The following is a 15,794-nucleotide window of genomic DNA, read 5'->3' on the forward strand; positions in this document are numbered from 1 at the left end:
CATCAATAACAACTACTTGTGCCAAGTTTCAAGTCGATAGCTTGTTTCGTTCGGAAGTTAGCGTGATTTCAACAGACGGACGGACGGACATGCTCAGATCGACTGAGAATTTCACCACGACCCAGAATATATACACTTTATGGGGTCTTAGAGCAATATTTCGATGTGTTACAAACGGAATGACAAAGTCAATATACCCCCCATCCTATGGTGGAGGGTATAAAAATCAATGCTTCGCGCAAATCATCACTTTCTAAAGGTGTCTGCCCAAATCAATTTGTCAAACATACTTTTCCTCTGCTGGTAGTTTAGTCAATGTATGGTTTTAAGCTAAAATCAAAGCAATAAAAATGATTAAATTTTTTTTTAAATGTGGTGCTCTTTTTTGTGGCATTAAATATCAGCCACCCTGTTAATTTAAATGTGATATTCTCCTTTATCTTCTCTTTGCATTTCTAGTAGTAGATATACTACATTATACATAGAGGTTTTAATTGTTATTTCAATTCTTCTCATTACAGCCATGAAAATGTTAACCAACGAAACCATCCATGACATCAACAATATGATATTGGGAAGCTATGATCAATTAGAGCCAGAATTTGAGAATACCACAAATCGAGATGTAATTGGGGCAGTGGGTACAACAGCGAGATTACATTGTCGAGTAAGAAATCTTGGGGATAGAGCGGTATCATGGATACGAAAAAGAGATTTACACATTCTGACGATAGGCATAATGACCTATACAAATGATCAGAGATTTCTGGCGAGACACATAGACAATTCCGATGAGTGGGTGTTGAAAATTGTGTCAGTACAACCACGTGATGCTGGCATATATGAATGTCAGGTATCGACAGAACCAAAAATAAGTCAAGCCTATAAACTAACAGTAGTCAGTAAGTATAAATGGGCGGTCCTAATGCCCTTCGTAGTATATAAAAAAAATGTCTTCGTCTATTTTATTTTTACTAACCTCATTTCCTTTGTTTCTTTCATCCCCGTTCATCTTTGAAAAATTCAATAGCATCCAGAGCCCAGATACTCTCGAACCGTGAACTGTTTGTTCAAAGTGGCAGTGACATTAATTTAACCTGCATCGCACCACAGGCGCCCGGCCCCTACACTCATATGCTGTGGTACAAAGACAGCGAACTAATCAACGACTCAACAAGGGGCGGCATACGGGTCGTGTCAGAACAACAAATGAAAACGAGCAATCTGGTGATTTCACGCGTAACTCACACAGACTCGGGCAACTACACGTGTGCGGCCGACAATTCAAGTGAGTTTTTGTGTGTGTATGTGAGAGAGTGCGAGAGTGTGTAAAGCTGTTCATCGTGCATCTTGTGAATCATTTAAAAAGGGGGAATTTAGCAAGGCCTTTCACTTTTGGGTGTGTTTTTTTTAAGGTAGCAAAAACACAGAGTGCGATTTACAGATTTTCATAAAAATGTTTTAAATGACATACTTCAAATAGGGAATATTTAGATATTATACACAAGTAAGTAAAGTAGAAAGTCGGGCGGTGCCGACTATATCATACCCTAAACCACCATTACAGAATTAGTAATCATAAGCATTTGTGGGGTAACATATAGATCTGGGAGATAAACCGCAGTTACATGTTTAAGAAAATTAAGGGGTACATGTCTATGGGTGCTTTGTGTCAATCTGACTATAGCTCATAGTCAATGTTGCCAGGGAAAATGTTCGGTTTACCCTACAAGGACAAAAAAAATTTCCTACTTTCCCAAACAATTTTCCCTACTATATTTTTCTTTAAATTTAAAAAATTTTACAAAACAAAAATGGTTCTAAGTACTTTATTATCTTAAAACATGAATATGCAACGTATATAACTTAGAATATAAATTTGTATTACCACCACGGTTGCCACAGTTGGTAGAATTCTACCCAAATTAGTAACCTTTTTTGTTAAATCTCTATAAAAATAAAATTTTAGAAAAAGTTTCTATAAACAAAATTTTGTGAGAAATTTTTCTATAGAAATAAAATTTTGACAAAAAATTCTATAGAAATAAAATTTTGAGAAAAAAATCCACAGAAATAAAATTTTGAGAAAATTTTGTATAGAAATAATATTTTGAAAAAAATTTCTATAGAAATACAATTTTGACAAAATGTTCTATAGAAATAAAATATTGACAAAATTTTCTACAGGAATAAAGTTTACCACACATTATTAGGATCAAGCCTTGCCGGCTTCTAATTTCCTCCTCTAGAGCGACCAAAATGTAAAAATTATTACAAATTATGTTGAGTGAAAATGTCCTACAGTGTGGCCCTACGTCCCTACAAGGCGCTAAATATTAGAAAAACCCTACATATAGGGAATTTCCCCTACTTCTAGCAACACTGGCTGTGTTGATATTGCACCTACGGAGTTAGTATGCCACTAATATTGAGCCAATTATTAAAAAAGAGAAAATCGTTAAATTAGTGTGGGTAATAAATCAAAATTTGTAAAAATCGAGCAATATTCTTATGTAAAAGCTACAAGTATGTATAAATACGATCGGCTAGTACATCAAAATTTGAAATTTGAGTAACATTGGTTAATAAATAAGAGTATTATGGCCAAATTTGGGAAAATAGAGCGATGCATATATATGGAAGCTATATCTAAATCTGAACCAAATTGCATAATATTTTGCGGGTTTGATTAATACCACAAAAGGTTACCTTGTGCAAGATTTGAGTAAGATCAGTTAAGAAATGAGGCCTGTATGGTCAAACATAAGGTTATTAGGGGCGAATTTTTAGATACATATAGGAGCCATATCTACATCTGAACCGATTTCGATGAAATTTTCAACATACCGTTAGTACTATAGAGGACTGGATCTAGCCAACTTTGAGTAAGATCGGATAATAAATAAGGGTTCTATGGCCAAATTTGGGAAAATCGGGCTATACATATATATGGGAGCTATATCTAAATCTGAACCGATTTCTATGATTTTTTGCACATATAGTTAGCGCTATAGAAGACTACATTTAGCCAAATTTGAGTAAGATCGGTTGATAAATAAGGTTTTTATGGCCAAATTTAGAAAAATCGGGCGGTACATATATATGGGAGCTATAGCTAAATCTGAACCGATTTCGATGATTTTTTGCACATATAGTAAGTGCTATAGAAGATTATATTTAGCCAACTTTGAGTAAGATCGGTTGATAAATAAAGGCTTTGTGGCCAAATTTGGGAAAATCGGGCGATACATATATATGGGAGCTATATCTAAATCTGAACCGATTTGGATGAAATTTTGCAGACTTAAAGGGCGGTAGAAAAGATTACCTTTTGCAAAATTTGGTGATAATGCGTTTGCAAAAACGCGCAACGTGACCCCATTTATCGAAATCGGGCGATACATATATATGGGAGCTATATCTAAATTTGATCCGATTTCTTCCAAATTCGATAGCGTTCGTCCTTGTGCCAAAAAAACTCTATGTGCTAGATCGACTCAGGAGGTGATTCTGAGTCGATCGGTATATATTTTATGGGGTCTAAAATCAATATTTCTGGTAGGCACATTTTTTGGCCGATCAAACTTGTTATACCTTGACCACTATGTGGTTTAGGGTATACAAAGTGGAGCAGAGTATAATATATTCGGCTCCGTCTGACTTTAGACTTTCCTTACCGCTACCACAACCCGAGTCATTGTACATGACATTTTTTCGTTGAATTTTATAAGCAATCTATGGAGGGGGCTCCACAAGATTTGGCCCGGCCATATATATAGTGTACATATTGTTTTAAGATCCAGGTCTGTTTAATAAATACCACTTCATATCCAGCCAATTGTGAACAATCGCTATAAAAATGTAATAAACCTATATTCACTGGAGATTGTGAACCTCATTTTCCATTATTGGCTATTAGAGCTACCAAAAGGCATTCTCTTATAGGAATGAGATAATTTCGTAATATTACAAGCATGATTGCAATAGATGCCCTAAATATTAAGGCCTTGCTAAATTCCAATTATCCAATGATTCTAAAATGGCAATGCTCATACAACAATAAAGAAAAGAAAAATACACTGAACAACTATGCTGTTGTCCTTCCAAGGACTACCGCATTGTTTGCAATCATAACCTATTCAACTGCTCATGTAAACGTTTTGTCTATCTCTTCCATTTTTGTCTGACTTTTTTCTTCTTCTTTTTTCTTTTCTCCCCTACTACTAAAACAAAAAATATCACATGCACACCTACACAATTACGCGTTTATATTTCCTCCGGTGACGTGGTGATATCCTGTGCCAACAATGGACTAACAACGCTGCTGTCAACTATATTGTATACCCCGAATTTATCTACGCCCATGTTATGGTCGGCTAACTCACTCACTCACTCACTCACCGTTTTCAGATAGCGACAGTGTTTTTGTACATATCATCAATAGCGAAAAACATGCCGCCATGCAACATGAACTGGCAGCACGACTGCACGTACCACACAGCCTTCTACTAATCCTGACAATATTCTATGTAAGTTTATTTATGAAACAAACAAAAACAACACTAAAATATCCTTTAACATATGCCATATGCATGTATAGCAGTGAGAATAAAAATGAACTAAGTCTTCACAGAAAAAAATTACAAAATTAATTGATAAAATCAACTATTTTAGCTGACTAGAAACATTACGAAAATTAAGTCAATGATATCACATTTTTAGAGTTTTATTAAAACAAAAAAAAAAAAATGATAATATTAACATGTTAATCAAACTCGTAAGACCAAATCAGTTAAAAAACAGATTGAAATGTTTTAAATTAATTGAAATAAAAAAAATGTCTCCATCAAACTAAAAAAAAATGTGGTTGCCTAAGAATTCAAATCGGGAGATAAATCTAAATGGGGCTATATCAAACCATAGACTTATACACACCATATTCGGAACAACTTGTAGTTTTCCAGTTTAAGGCAAATCGGATAAAAATTGCTGTGTGTAAAATTAAAAATACCAAAATCCTATACACAGCACATTCGGGACATCTATTTGTCCCGAATTCCAATTTCCAGCAAATCGAAAAAAATGAGATTTCTAGAAGCCCTTGATATTAAATCCGTAGATCGGTTTATATGGGGCCTATACCATAACATGGACTGCTATACACAATATTCGGTACAACGGTTCACAATATTCGGTACAAAAATACCTCTGGCCTTTGAATTCCAAGCAAATTGGATGAAAAATGTGACTTCTAGAAACCCAAAAAGACAAATCAGGGGAACGATATATATGAAGAGCATTCCTGTGCATGGACCGAAACACACTATAATCGGCACTACTATTTGTTAACCTAAAGTACCTCTGAATTTTCAATTGCAGGCAAATTGAAAAAAAAAATTGCGGTGTATAGAAGCCCAAGAAGTCGAATCGGGGCTCTACCAAACCATATTTGGCTCACCTTTTTCTAGATCTACAAGTCCTCTACATTTTGACTTTCAGGCAAATCGGATAAAAATTGCCGGGTCTAGAATCCCAAGAAGTTATAGGTCAATATGAGGGCTATGAAAACATGGTCCGATAAAAAATAGACAAAAATAATCTACAAAATTTTGGAGAAAATTTTACTAGAAAACTACCAACCAAAAATTTAATTTTATTTAATTTATATTTATTTTTTTATAAAATGTGGCCGAAATATTATTTCAATAGAAACTTTTGTCAAAATGTTATTTCTATAGAAAATTTTGTCAAAATGTTATTTCTATAGAAAATTTTGCCAACATTTTATTTCTATAGAAAAATTTGTCAAAAGTTTATTTCTATAAAAATTTTTGTTAAAATTTTATTATTTACAGAAAATTTTGTTAAAATTTTATTTCTATAGAAAATTTTGTTAAAATTTTATTTCTATAGAAACTTTTGTCAAAATTTTATCTCTATAGAAAATTTTGTAAAAATTTTATTTCTGTAGAAAATTTTATTAAAATTTTATTTCTATAGAAAATTTTGTTAAAATTTTATTGCTATAAAACATTTTGTCAAAATTTTATTTCAAAGAACATTTTGTCAAAATTGTATTTCTATAGAAAATTTTGTCAACATTTTATTGCTATAGAAAATTTTGTTAAAATTTTATTGCTATAAAACATTTTGTCAAAATTTTATTTCTAAGAAAATTTTGTCAAAATGTTATTTCTATAGAAAATTATGTCAAAATTTTATTTCAATGGAAAATTTTATTTCTATAGAAAATTTTGTTAAAATTTTATTTCTAAAATTTTGTCAAAATTTTATTGCTATAAAAAATTTGTAAAAATATTATTTCTATAAAATATTGTCAAAATTTTATTTCTATAGAAAATTTTGTCAACATTTTATTTCTATAGAAAATTATGTTAAAATTTTATTTCAATATTTATTGTACTAAAATGTTATTTCTATAGAAAATTTTGTCAAAATTCAATTTCGATAGAAAATTTTGTCAAAATTCTATTTCGATAGAAAATCTTATCAAAATTTTATTTTTATAGAAAATTTTGTTAATTTTTTTTTTATAGAAAAAATTTCTAAAATTTGTCAAAATATTATTGCTATAGAAAATTTTGTCAAAATTTTATTTCTATAGAAAATTTTGTCGAAATTTTATTTCTATAGAAAATTTTATAAAAATTTTATTTTTTTAGAAAATTTTGTAAAAATTTTATTTTTATAGAAAATTTTGTCAAGTTTTAATTGTTTAAAAATGTTTGTCAAAATTTTATTTCTAAAGAAAATTTTGTCAAAATTTTATATAAACATTTTATTTGTAAAGAAATTTTTTCAAAATTTTATTTCTATAGAAAATTTTGTCAAAATTCTATTGCGATAGAAACTTTTGTCAAAATTGCATTTCTACGAAAATTTTGTCACAATTTTATTTACATGGAAATTTTTTACAAAATGTTATTTTTATAGAAAATTTTGTCAAAAACTCTGGCTTCTGGGGCCATATAAGTCCATATCGGGCGAAATATATATGGGAGCTATATCTAAATCTGAACCGATTTCTTCCAAAATCAATAGGGATCTATTCTGTGCCAAAACACATACTTGTGCCAAATTTGAAGTCGATTGGACTAAAACTGCGACCTAGACTTTGATTACAAAAATGTGTTCACGGACAGACGGACATTGCTATATCGACCCAAGAGCCCACCCTGAGAATTTTTGCCAAAGACACCATGTGTCTATCTCGTCTCCTTCTGGGTGTTGCAAACATATGCACTAACTTATAATACCCTGTTCCACAGTGTGGCGCAGGGTATACAATTTTTTTCACAATTTCATTTCTAAGAAAATTTTGTCAAAATTTTATTTCTAAGAAAATTTTGTCAAAATTTTATCTCTGTAGAAAATTTTGTCTATGGAAAATTTTCTATAGAAAATTTTTAAAATTTTTTTTTCAGTAGAAAATTTTGTCAAATTTTTATATTATTAAAAATTTTGTCATAATTTTATTTCTGAAGAAAATTTTGTCAAAATTTTATTTGTATATAAAAATTTTATTTGTATAGAAATTTGTTCAAAATTTTATTTCTATAGAAAATTTGGTCAAAATTTTATTTCAATAGAAAATTTTGTCAAAATTCTATTTCTATAAAAAACTTTGTCAAAAATTTATTGCTATAGAAAATTTTGTCAAAATTTTTTTGCTATAGAATATTTTGTCAAAATTTTATTTCTAAGAAAATTTTGTCAACATTATTTTTCTAAGAAAATTTTGTCAAAATTTTATTTCTAAGAAAATGTTGCCAAAATTTTATTTCGATAGAAAATTTTGTCAAAATTTTATTTTGATAGAAAATTTTATTTCTGTAGAAAATTTTGTAAAATTTTTTTTTATAGATAATGTTGTCAAAATTTTGTTTTTATAGAAAATTTTGTCAAAATTTTATTTCTATAGAAGAAAAATTTTATGGGCTTGTCAAAACCTGGAAACCGGCTTTTAAGCAGCTCCGACATTAATTTTGTTATTCGGATGTGATGGTATTTCAGTATTTCGGATTTCATAACAAAAATTAGGAAAAACTTAAAAAAATATATATTTTGGTTTTCTAATTTATTCGTCCTTTACTTGCAAATATTTCACTTTTCGAATAGCATATCGTTATTAAGTCCATCTCATGTTGGGTGTCGATCTCCTTTTCCAGGTTTTTAAAAAAGTCGAGAAGTCGACTTCACTCTTCTGCATAGTACAAAACATCTTTAGACTTTTTTAGTCTTCTCCTTGACGTGGTCCTTGAAATTATGCTTCATATCCTTATCAAATAGTGTCATCATCCTGCCCCTTATATTATATAGCTTGTTCTTCTCGTATCCAAATTTTATGTATACTCTGAGTTAATGTCTTCTTATTCTCATCATTTTCTCTGACAGCTAAACTTTTACGATCTCTTTGGCATTTATGTGTACTCTATAGTCTAAATTTGTTTGTATTAGTGTATTCACATATGCATACAGTTTTCTCACTCACATTTGATTTAAGTGCTCTATTAACATATTAAAGAGCAACGACGATAAAAAACGATAGATTACTCCTATGAAGTGTTCTCATGCACATCAACATTTACATACCGTATGACGATTATGATGATAAAATGATAATGGCCCACACGATGCACAACACGACAAAAAGGAAAGCATAAAAAGAGAATTTGAGAAATTAAATCCTTTGTACGTTTTTTAATTAATTTTAATATGCAGTATTTTTTTTCTTTTACCCAACCAATTTTAAAGAACATAGGGTCATAAGAGTAGTTTCAAAATAATCCGTAGTAATCGCTCATGGGTGTGCGTTAGAGATTTGAAATGAGGCTTTGAATCTTTAATAAGAACTAAAGGCAACAGAGATGGGGGAGAGAGTTATAGAGAAAATAAGGAATTCCTTGAATTAAAATTGTTTCATTATTTCCTCTATAATTGGGAGCCACCATGATACAATTGTTAGCATGTCCGCCTTCACTTCAAAGGTTTCAATCCTAGCTTCAACCGAACACTAAAAAGATTTTAAGCGGTAGATTATCAGTAATGCTTGTGACATATCTGAGTGTTTCAAAGATTCTCTTAGTGGTTTCATCGCAATGTGAAACTCCGTTGGAATTCGGGAAAAAAAGAAGGTCCTTTGTCATTGAGCAAAGTATAGGTTCGTGCAGCACTCACTCGCTCTATACGCTTATGAACTGATATGTACCAATTTTTGTGTGATGGGGGATCGGTTTACTGGGGGGCTGTATGTATCTAGAGACTGATTTGGACAAAGTTGTTAATGGTCATATACTAGTACAATGTACCAATTTTCAACTGATTCGGATTAAGTTTGCTCCTCCAAGAGGCTCCGGAGGTCAAATCTGGGGACCGGTTTATATGGGGGCTATATATAATTATAGACCAATATAGACCAATTTTTGCATGGTTATTAGAGACCATATAAAGGGTGATTCTTTTTAGGTTAGGATTTTCATGCATTAGTATTTGACAGATCACGTGGGATTTCAGACATGGTGTCAAAGAGAAAGATGCTCAGTATGCTTTGACATTTCATCATGAATAGCCGAACGATCTGCCACAACGTCGAATTTTCAGTGAATGGGCCCTAGAAAAGTTGGCAGAAAATCCGCTTTTTTATCGACAAATTTTGTTCAGCGATGAGGCTCATTTCTGGTTGAATGGCTACGTAAATAAGCAAAATTGCCGCATTTGGAGTGAAGAGCAACCAGAAGCCGTTCAAGAACTGCCCATGCATCCCGAAAAATGCACTGTTTGGTGTGGTTTGTACGCTGGTGGAATCATTGGACCATATTTTTTCAAAGATGCTGTTGGACGCAACGTTACGGTGAATGGCGATCGCTATCGTTCGATGCTAACAAACTTTTGTTGCCAAAAATGGAAGAACTGAACTTGGTTGACATGTGGTTTCAACAAGATGGCGCTACATGCCACACAGCTCGCGATTCTATGGCCATTTTGAGGGAAAACTTCGGAGAACAATTCATCTCAAGAAATGGACCGGTAAGTTGGCCACCAAGATCATGCGATTTGACGCCTTTAGACTATTTTTTGTGGGGCTACGTCAAGTCTAAAGTCTACAGAAATAAGCCAGCAACTATTCCAGCTTTGGAAGACAACATTTCCGAAGAAATTCGGGCTATTCCGGCCGAAATGCTCGAAAAAGTTGCCCAAAATTGGACTTTCCGAATGGACCACCTAAGACGCAGCCGCGGTCAACATTTAAATGAAATTATCTTCAAAAAGTAAATGTCATGGACCAATCTAACGTTTCAAATAAAGAACCGATGAGATTTTGCAAATTTTATGCGTTTTTTAAAAAAAAAAAGTTATCAAGCTCTTAACAAATCACCCTTTACTAACACCACGCATCAAATTCCAACCGGATCGGATAAATTTTGGGGCTTTGTTTTTTTTTTTTTTTTTTTTTTTTGTGTATAATTATTTTACCTTTAGACGAAATAATTTTCTCGTAATTTTATATGGGTTTATACTTTCTTATAAATTGTCCGATTATTTCTAACGAACCAATAATGAATATTTTCTAAAAATCTAATTTAATTAAAATTAGGAGAATTAACGTTTTAATTAAAAATATAGATAATATTTTTTTTAATATTTTTTAATATTTTATTTAATTTGATTAAAAATTAAATTTTAACAGTAATGCCAATTTTATATCTGTGCCATTTGAATAAATTTTCTTGAAGTGATAGTATTTTCGAATTCCCCTTAAAACAATGCGTTAAGATTATTACATTCATAAAGCGTAATGACTTGATGTCTTATGGGAACCCACTTGTACACAATCCTGAAGGTAGGGTCCTTAAATTTTATTCAGTGCATTTTTATACCCTCCACCTTAGCATGGGGGGTATATTAACTTTATTATTCCGTTTGTAACACATCGAAATATTGCTCTAAGACCCTGTAAAGTATATATATTCTGGGTCGTGGTGAAATTCTGAGTCCATCTAAGCATGTCCGTCCGTCTGTTGAAATCACGCTAACATCCGAACAAAACAAGCTATCGACTTGAAACTTGGCACAAGTAGTTGTGATTGATGTAGGTCAGATGGTATTGCAAATGAGCCATATCGGTTGAGTTTTACGTATATCCCCCATATAAACGGACCCCCAGATTTGGCTTGTGGAGTCTCTGGCCCCCATACAAACCGGTCCCCAGATTTTGCTTGCGGATCCTATAGGAGAAGCAAATTTCATCCGATCCTGATGAAATTTGATACGTGGTGTTGGTATAAGGTCTCTAATAGAGGTATACATGTGAGTAATATTTTACTCACGCTCACGCACACTCACGACGGAAATATCTTACTCACGCACGAGATTGTTTGGTAGGTCTCACGCTCACGCACACTCACGAAAAGAAAACTTATACTCACGCACGAAAATGTCGTGACTCACGAAAAATACCGTGACTCACGAAAAATATCGTGACTCACGAAATATATCGTGACTCACGAATAGTTTTACGAGTAATTTACCTCAGGGACGTGTCTGAAATCATGAGCACGATTAAAATCGAGAGCGTTATTAAACTCTTAATATCCTAGGTGTCACTTAAATCGCAAATGAATTTAACTTTTAAGCGTTTTATGTTGGAGAGGGGGATTATTTTCGTGAGCGTTTTTCGTTACTCACGAACACTCACGAAGATATTGTTTTCGTGACTCACACTCACGCACGACATTTTGGTTTGTTAATCATGCTCACGCACACTCACGCCGTTGACTTGAGCGTGACTCACGACTCACTCGTGAGTCACGACAATTTCGTGTCACGTGCACACCTCTAGTCTCTAAGAACCATGCAAAAGTTGGTCCACATTGGTCCATAATTATATATAGCCCACATATATACCGATCCCCAGATTTTGCTTTCGGATCCTATAAGAGAAGCAAATTTCATCCGATCCTGCTGAAAATTGATACATGGTGTTGGTATAAGGTCTCTACAAACCATGCAAAAGTTGGTCCACATTGGTCCATAATTATATATAGCCCACATATAAACCGATCCCTAGATTTGGCTTGCGGATCCTCTAAGAGAAGCAAATTTTATCCGATCCGGCTGAAATTTGGTACATGGTTGTGGTATATGGTCTCCAACAACTAAGCAAAAATTGGTCCGTAGCGATCCATAATTATATATCGCCCCCATATAAACCGATCCCCAGATTTAGCTTGCGGAGCCTCAAAGAGAAGTAAATTTCATCCGATCCGGCTGAAATTTGGTACATGGTGTTAGTATATGATCTCTAACAACCATTCAAAAATTGGTTCATATCGGTCCATAATTAGATATAGTCCACATGTAAACGGATGCCCAGATTTGACCTCCGGAGCCTCTTGGAGGGGCAAAATTCATCCGATCCGGTTGAAATTTGGTACGTGGTCTCAAACAACCATGCAATAATTGGTCCATATCGGTTCCATATTTGACCTTCGGAGCCTCTTGGAAGAGCAAAATTCATCCGATCCGTTTAAAACGCAGTACGTGGTGTTAGTATATGGTCTCTAACAACCATGCAAAAATTGGTCCATATCGGTTCATAATTATAACAGATTGGCTGATAAGTCTCCGGTCTTACACATAGATGGCGTCGCTAGTATTAAGTGCATATTATTTTTATATAGTACCAACCTTCAAATGATTCGTGTCAAAATTTGACGTCTGTAAGTCAATTAGTTTGTGAGATAGAGCGTCTTTTGTGAAGCAACTTTTGTTATTGTGAAAAAATGAAAAAAAAAAGAATTTCTTGTTTTGATAAAATACTGTTTTCTGAAGGGCAAAAATACGGTGGAAGCAAAAACTTAGCTTGATAATGAGTCTGGAGACTCTGCCCCAGGGAAATCAACAATAATTGATTGGTATGCAAAATTTAAGCGTGGTGAAATGAGCACGGATGACGTTGAACGAAAGAGGTGCTTACCGACGAAAACATCAAAAAAATCCACAAAATGATTTTGAATGACCGTAAACTGAAGTTGATCGGGATAGCAGAGGCCTTAAAGATATATATGCGGAAGCTCTGTGCAAAATGGGTGCCGCGAGAGCTCACATTTGACCAAAAACAACAACGTATTGATGATTCTGAGCGGTGTTTGCAGCTGTTAACTCGTAATACACCCAAGTTTTTCCGTCGATATGTGACAATGGATAAAACATGGCTCCATTACTACACTCCTGAGTGCAATCGACAGTCGGCTGAGTGGACAGCGACCGGTGAACCGTCTCCGAAGCGTGGAAAGACTCAAAAGTCCGCTGGCAAAGTAATGGCCTCTGTTTTTTGGGATGCGCATGGAATAATTTTTATCGATTATCTTGAGAAGGGAAAAACCATCAACAGTGACTATTATATGGCGTTATTGGAGCGTTTGAAGGTCGAAATCGCGGCAAAACAGCCCCATATGAAGAAGGAAAAAGTGTTGGTCCACAAAGACAACGCACCGTGCCACAAGTCATTGAGAACGATGGCAAAAATTCATGAATTGGACTTCGAATTGCTTCCCCACCCACCGTATTCTCCATATCTGAACCCCAGCGACTTTTTCTTGTTCTCAGACCTCAAAAGGATACTCGCAAGGAAAAAATTTGGCTGCAATGAAGTGGTGATCGCCGAAACTGAGGCCTATTTTGAGGCAATACCAAAATAGTATCAAAAAATTGTAAGGTCGTTACAATCATTGTATCGCTCTTGAAGGGAACTATGTTGAATAATAAAAACGAATTTTGAGAAAAAAATGTGTTTTTCTTTGTTAGACCGGGGACTTATCAGCCAACCTGTTATATAGTCCCCATATAAAATTTTATTTCTATAGAAAAGTTTGTCAACATTTTATTTCTTTAGGAAATTTTGTCAAAATATAATTTCTACAGAAAATTTTGTAAAAAATTTATTTCTATAGAAAATTTTGTTAAAATTTTATTTCTATAGAAAATTTATGAAGCACCTCTTAGTTGGAGAGGAATATTTTGCAAAATCTTCCAAAACATCAAAAATTCTACCAATCTACCAAACAGTAAACCACGGCCGTATATACTTGTTACTAATTGCAGCAGTAAATTGATTACTGAAATCAAAATAAATTTTTAATAAATAATTTTACAATACCTAGAATATGATTGATTAACAGATAATTGGCCCCTATGGGATCATAATTTGTTTCGATTTGCACCTATTTCAAGCATTTGACATAACAATTTCTCGCTTCAATAACAAAAATATACGCAATTTAGAAAAACATCTTATGGTTTTCATTCAATTTCAATGGCATTTCTATCCTTTTTGCTTTTCCCCCATCACGCACGCATACAAAAATACAGATATTGGAACGAGTCATCAAATGAAATTGTATCTACAGTCTATGCTTATCATTAGTCCTAACAATCCCTTACATTATCCACCTCGAAGCAAAAACATCGACATCATATGGCAGTAGCAGCAGCGAAAGAAGCAATGGAAATACAATAAGCATCAGCAACAGAAGTAGAAGCATTGAGTTCAGCATCCAGTGTAGCCATGAATCCTACAGTTTGTATCATAACCAACTGATGAAGAGCAACTATTCCATGACGAGCAAGACGGCGCCATTGAAAGATGCCAGTCGTTGATTTTGATCTGTTCGTTTTTCTTTTCTTACACCCATTAGAAATTGAAAGGTAGGTAAATTCTCATATGGTTTCGCTACAATCTACGGTTTGTATTTGTATTGTGTGTATGTAGATTGAGGTGTGAACATGTTTTCTTGAAAGCTTTGATGCGAAACCAATCAATAGTCGATTTATATGAAAATTTTACATTAGGTTGGGATATGGTTTAGTGAAGTGATTTCATGTAAATTATTTACTTATATTTAAACCTGGGAACTAACGTTGTGAAATTGTTGGCAATACCATAATGTACAGCAAGGGTTAGAGATAGACCAGTCCCAGAGTGATAAAAATGCAAAATTTTTGAGCATATAATATGTTATATGAAAATATGAGGCACAGTGGCCGTGGATATTTTTATTTTATTTCCATTAGAAGTTAGCATAGGAGAACCAAGATGAGTCATTTCCCTTCGTCAGGTCTATACTGAAAGTTATGGAATTTTGGTCTAGCCTCTAATGAAACATCTATAGCTTTAAAATAAGTAAGTAAAACTAAATTTTGTGTAAAATGTGGGTATTTTGGCCATATTTGAATAAACCGGAAGAACTAAATTATGGAGGCTTAACCAAATTAGATCAAAATGGCATGCTAAACATATTTTCTGTGGAAACTATCGAGTCAATTGAAGGGAAATCTCATGTGAAGAAAATTATGGTTATAGGTTCATGTATTTGTATAGCCCCCATATATACCGATCTTCCGATTTTATTTTTTGGGCTTCTAGAAAACGTACTTTCTATCCGATTTGCCTAAAATTTAAAATCTAGAATTATTTTAAGATCACAAATAGATGTAACGGAAATGAGGTGAATCAGCCCATGTGTTGGTATAGCCCACGTATAGACCGATCTCCCGATTTTACTCCAAAGGCAGTAGGTTTTATACGATTTTCATGAAATTGAAAGAAAGCAGCTGATTTTTATCAATTTAGAATCTTGAAATATTAACTAGTAAACCACAAGAAATCCCATTGGAAACTTCAGGGGGGAACACAACTAAAACTTTACATAAAATTTACATATAAGAACGAACGAACGAACACGAAACAATGAGACTGACAAAAATTGATTTTA

The 15,794-nt window shown here is 33.3% G+C and overlaps 1 protein-coding gene across 1 annotated transcript; it reads left to right on the top strand.

The window, feature by feature from the left end:
- The first annotated feature begins 525 nt into the window (after positions 1 to 525).
- On the top strand, positions 526 to 14,615 carry dpr5 (defective proboscis extension response 5). Its single transcript, XM_075310217.1, has 4 exons — positions 526 to 902; positions 1,031 to 1,288; positions 4,411 to 4,529; positions 14,392 to 14,615. The coding sequence occupies exons 1-4, from the start codon at positions 530 to 532 to the stop codon at positions 14,413 to 14,415; spliced, it is 774 nt and encodes a 257-aa protein (XP_075166332.1). The 5' UTR covers positions 526 to 529; the 3' UTR covers positions 14,416 to 14,615.
- The last annotated feature ends 1,179 nt before the right edge of the window (positions 14,616 to 15,794 follow it).

The sequence above is a fragment of the Haematobia irritans genome, chromosome 1 (assembly GCF_050003625.1).
Source record: "Haematobia irritans isolate KBUSLIRL chromosome 1, ASM5000362v1, whole genome shotgun sequence".
NCBI lineage: Eukaryota > Metazoa > Arthropoda > Insecta > Diptera > Muscidae > Haematobia > Haematobia irritans.

Excerpts from the sequence above, each read along its gene's own strand:
- dpr5 (XM_075310217.1), top strand. The coding sequence starts at position 530 with ATGTTAACCAACGAAACCATCCATGACATCAACAATATGATATTGGGA. Across the intron at positions 903-1,030 it reads CTATAAACTAACAGTAGTCA|CATCCAGAGCCCAGATACTC; the intron begins GTAAGTATAAAT and ends AAAATTCAATAG. Across the intron at positions 1,289-4,410 it reads GTGTGCGGCCGACAATTCAA|ATAGCGACAGTGTTTTTGTA; the intron begins GTGAGTTTTTGT and ends CACCGTTTTCAG.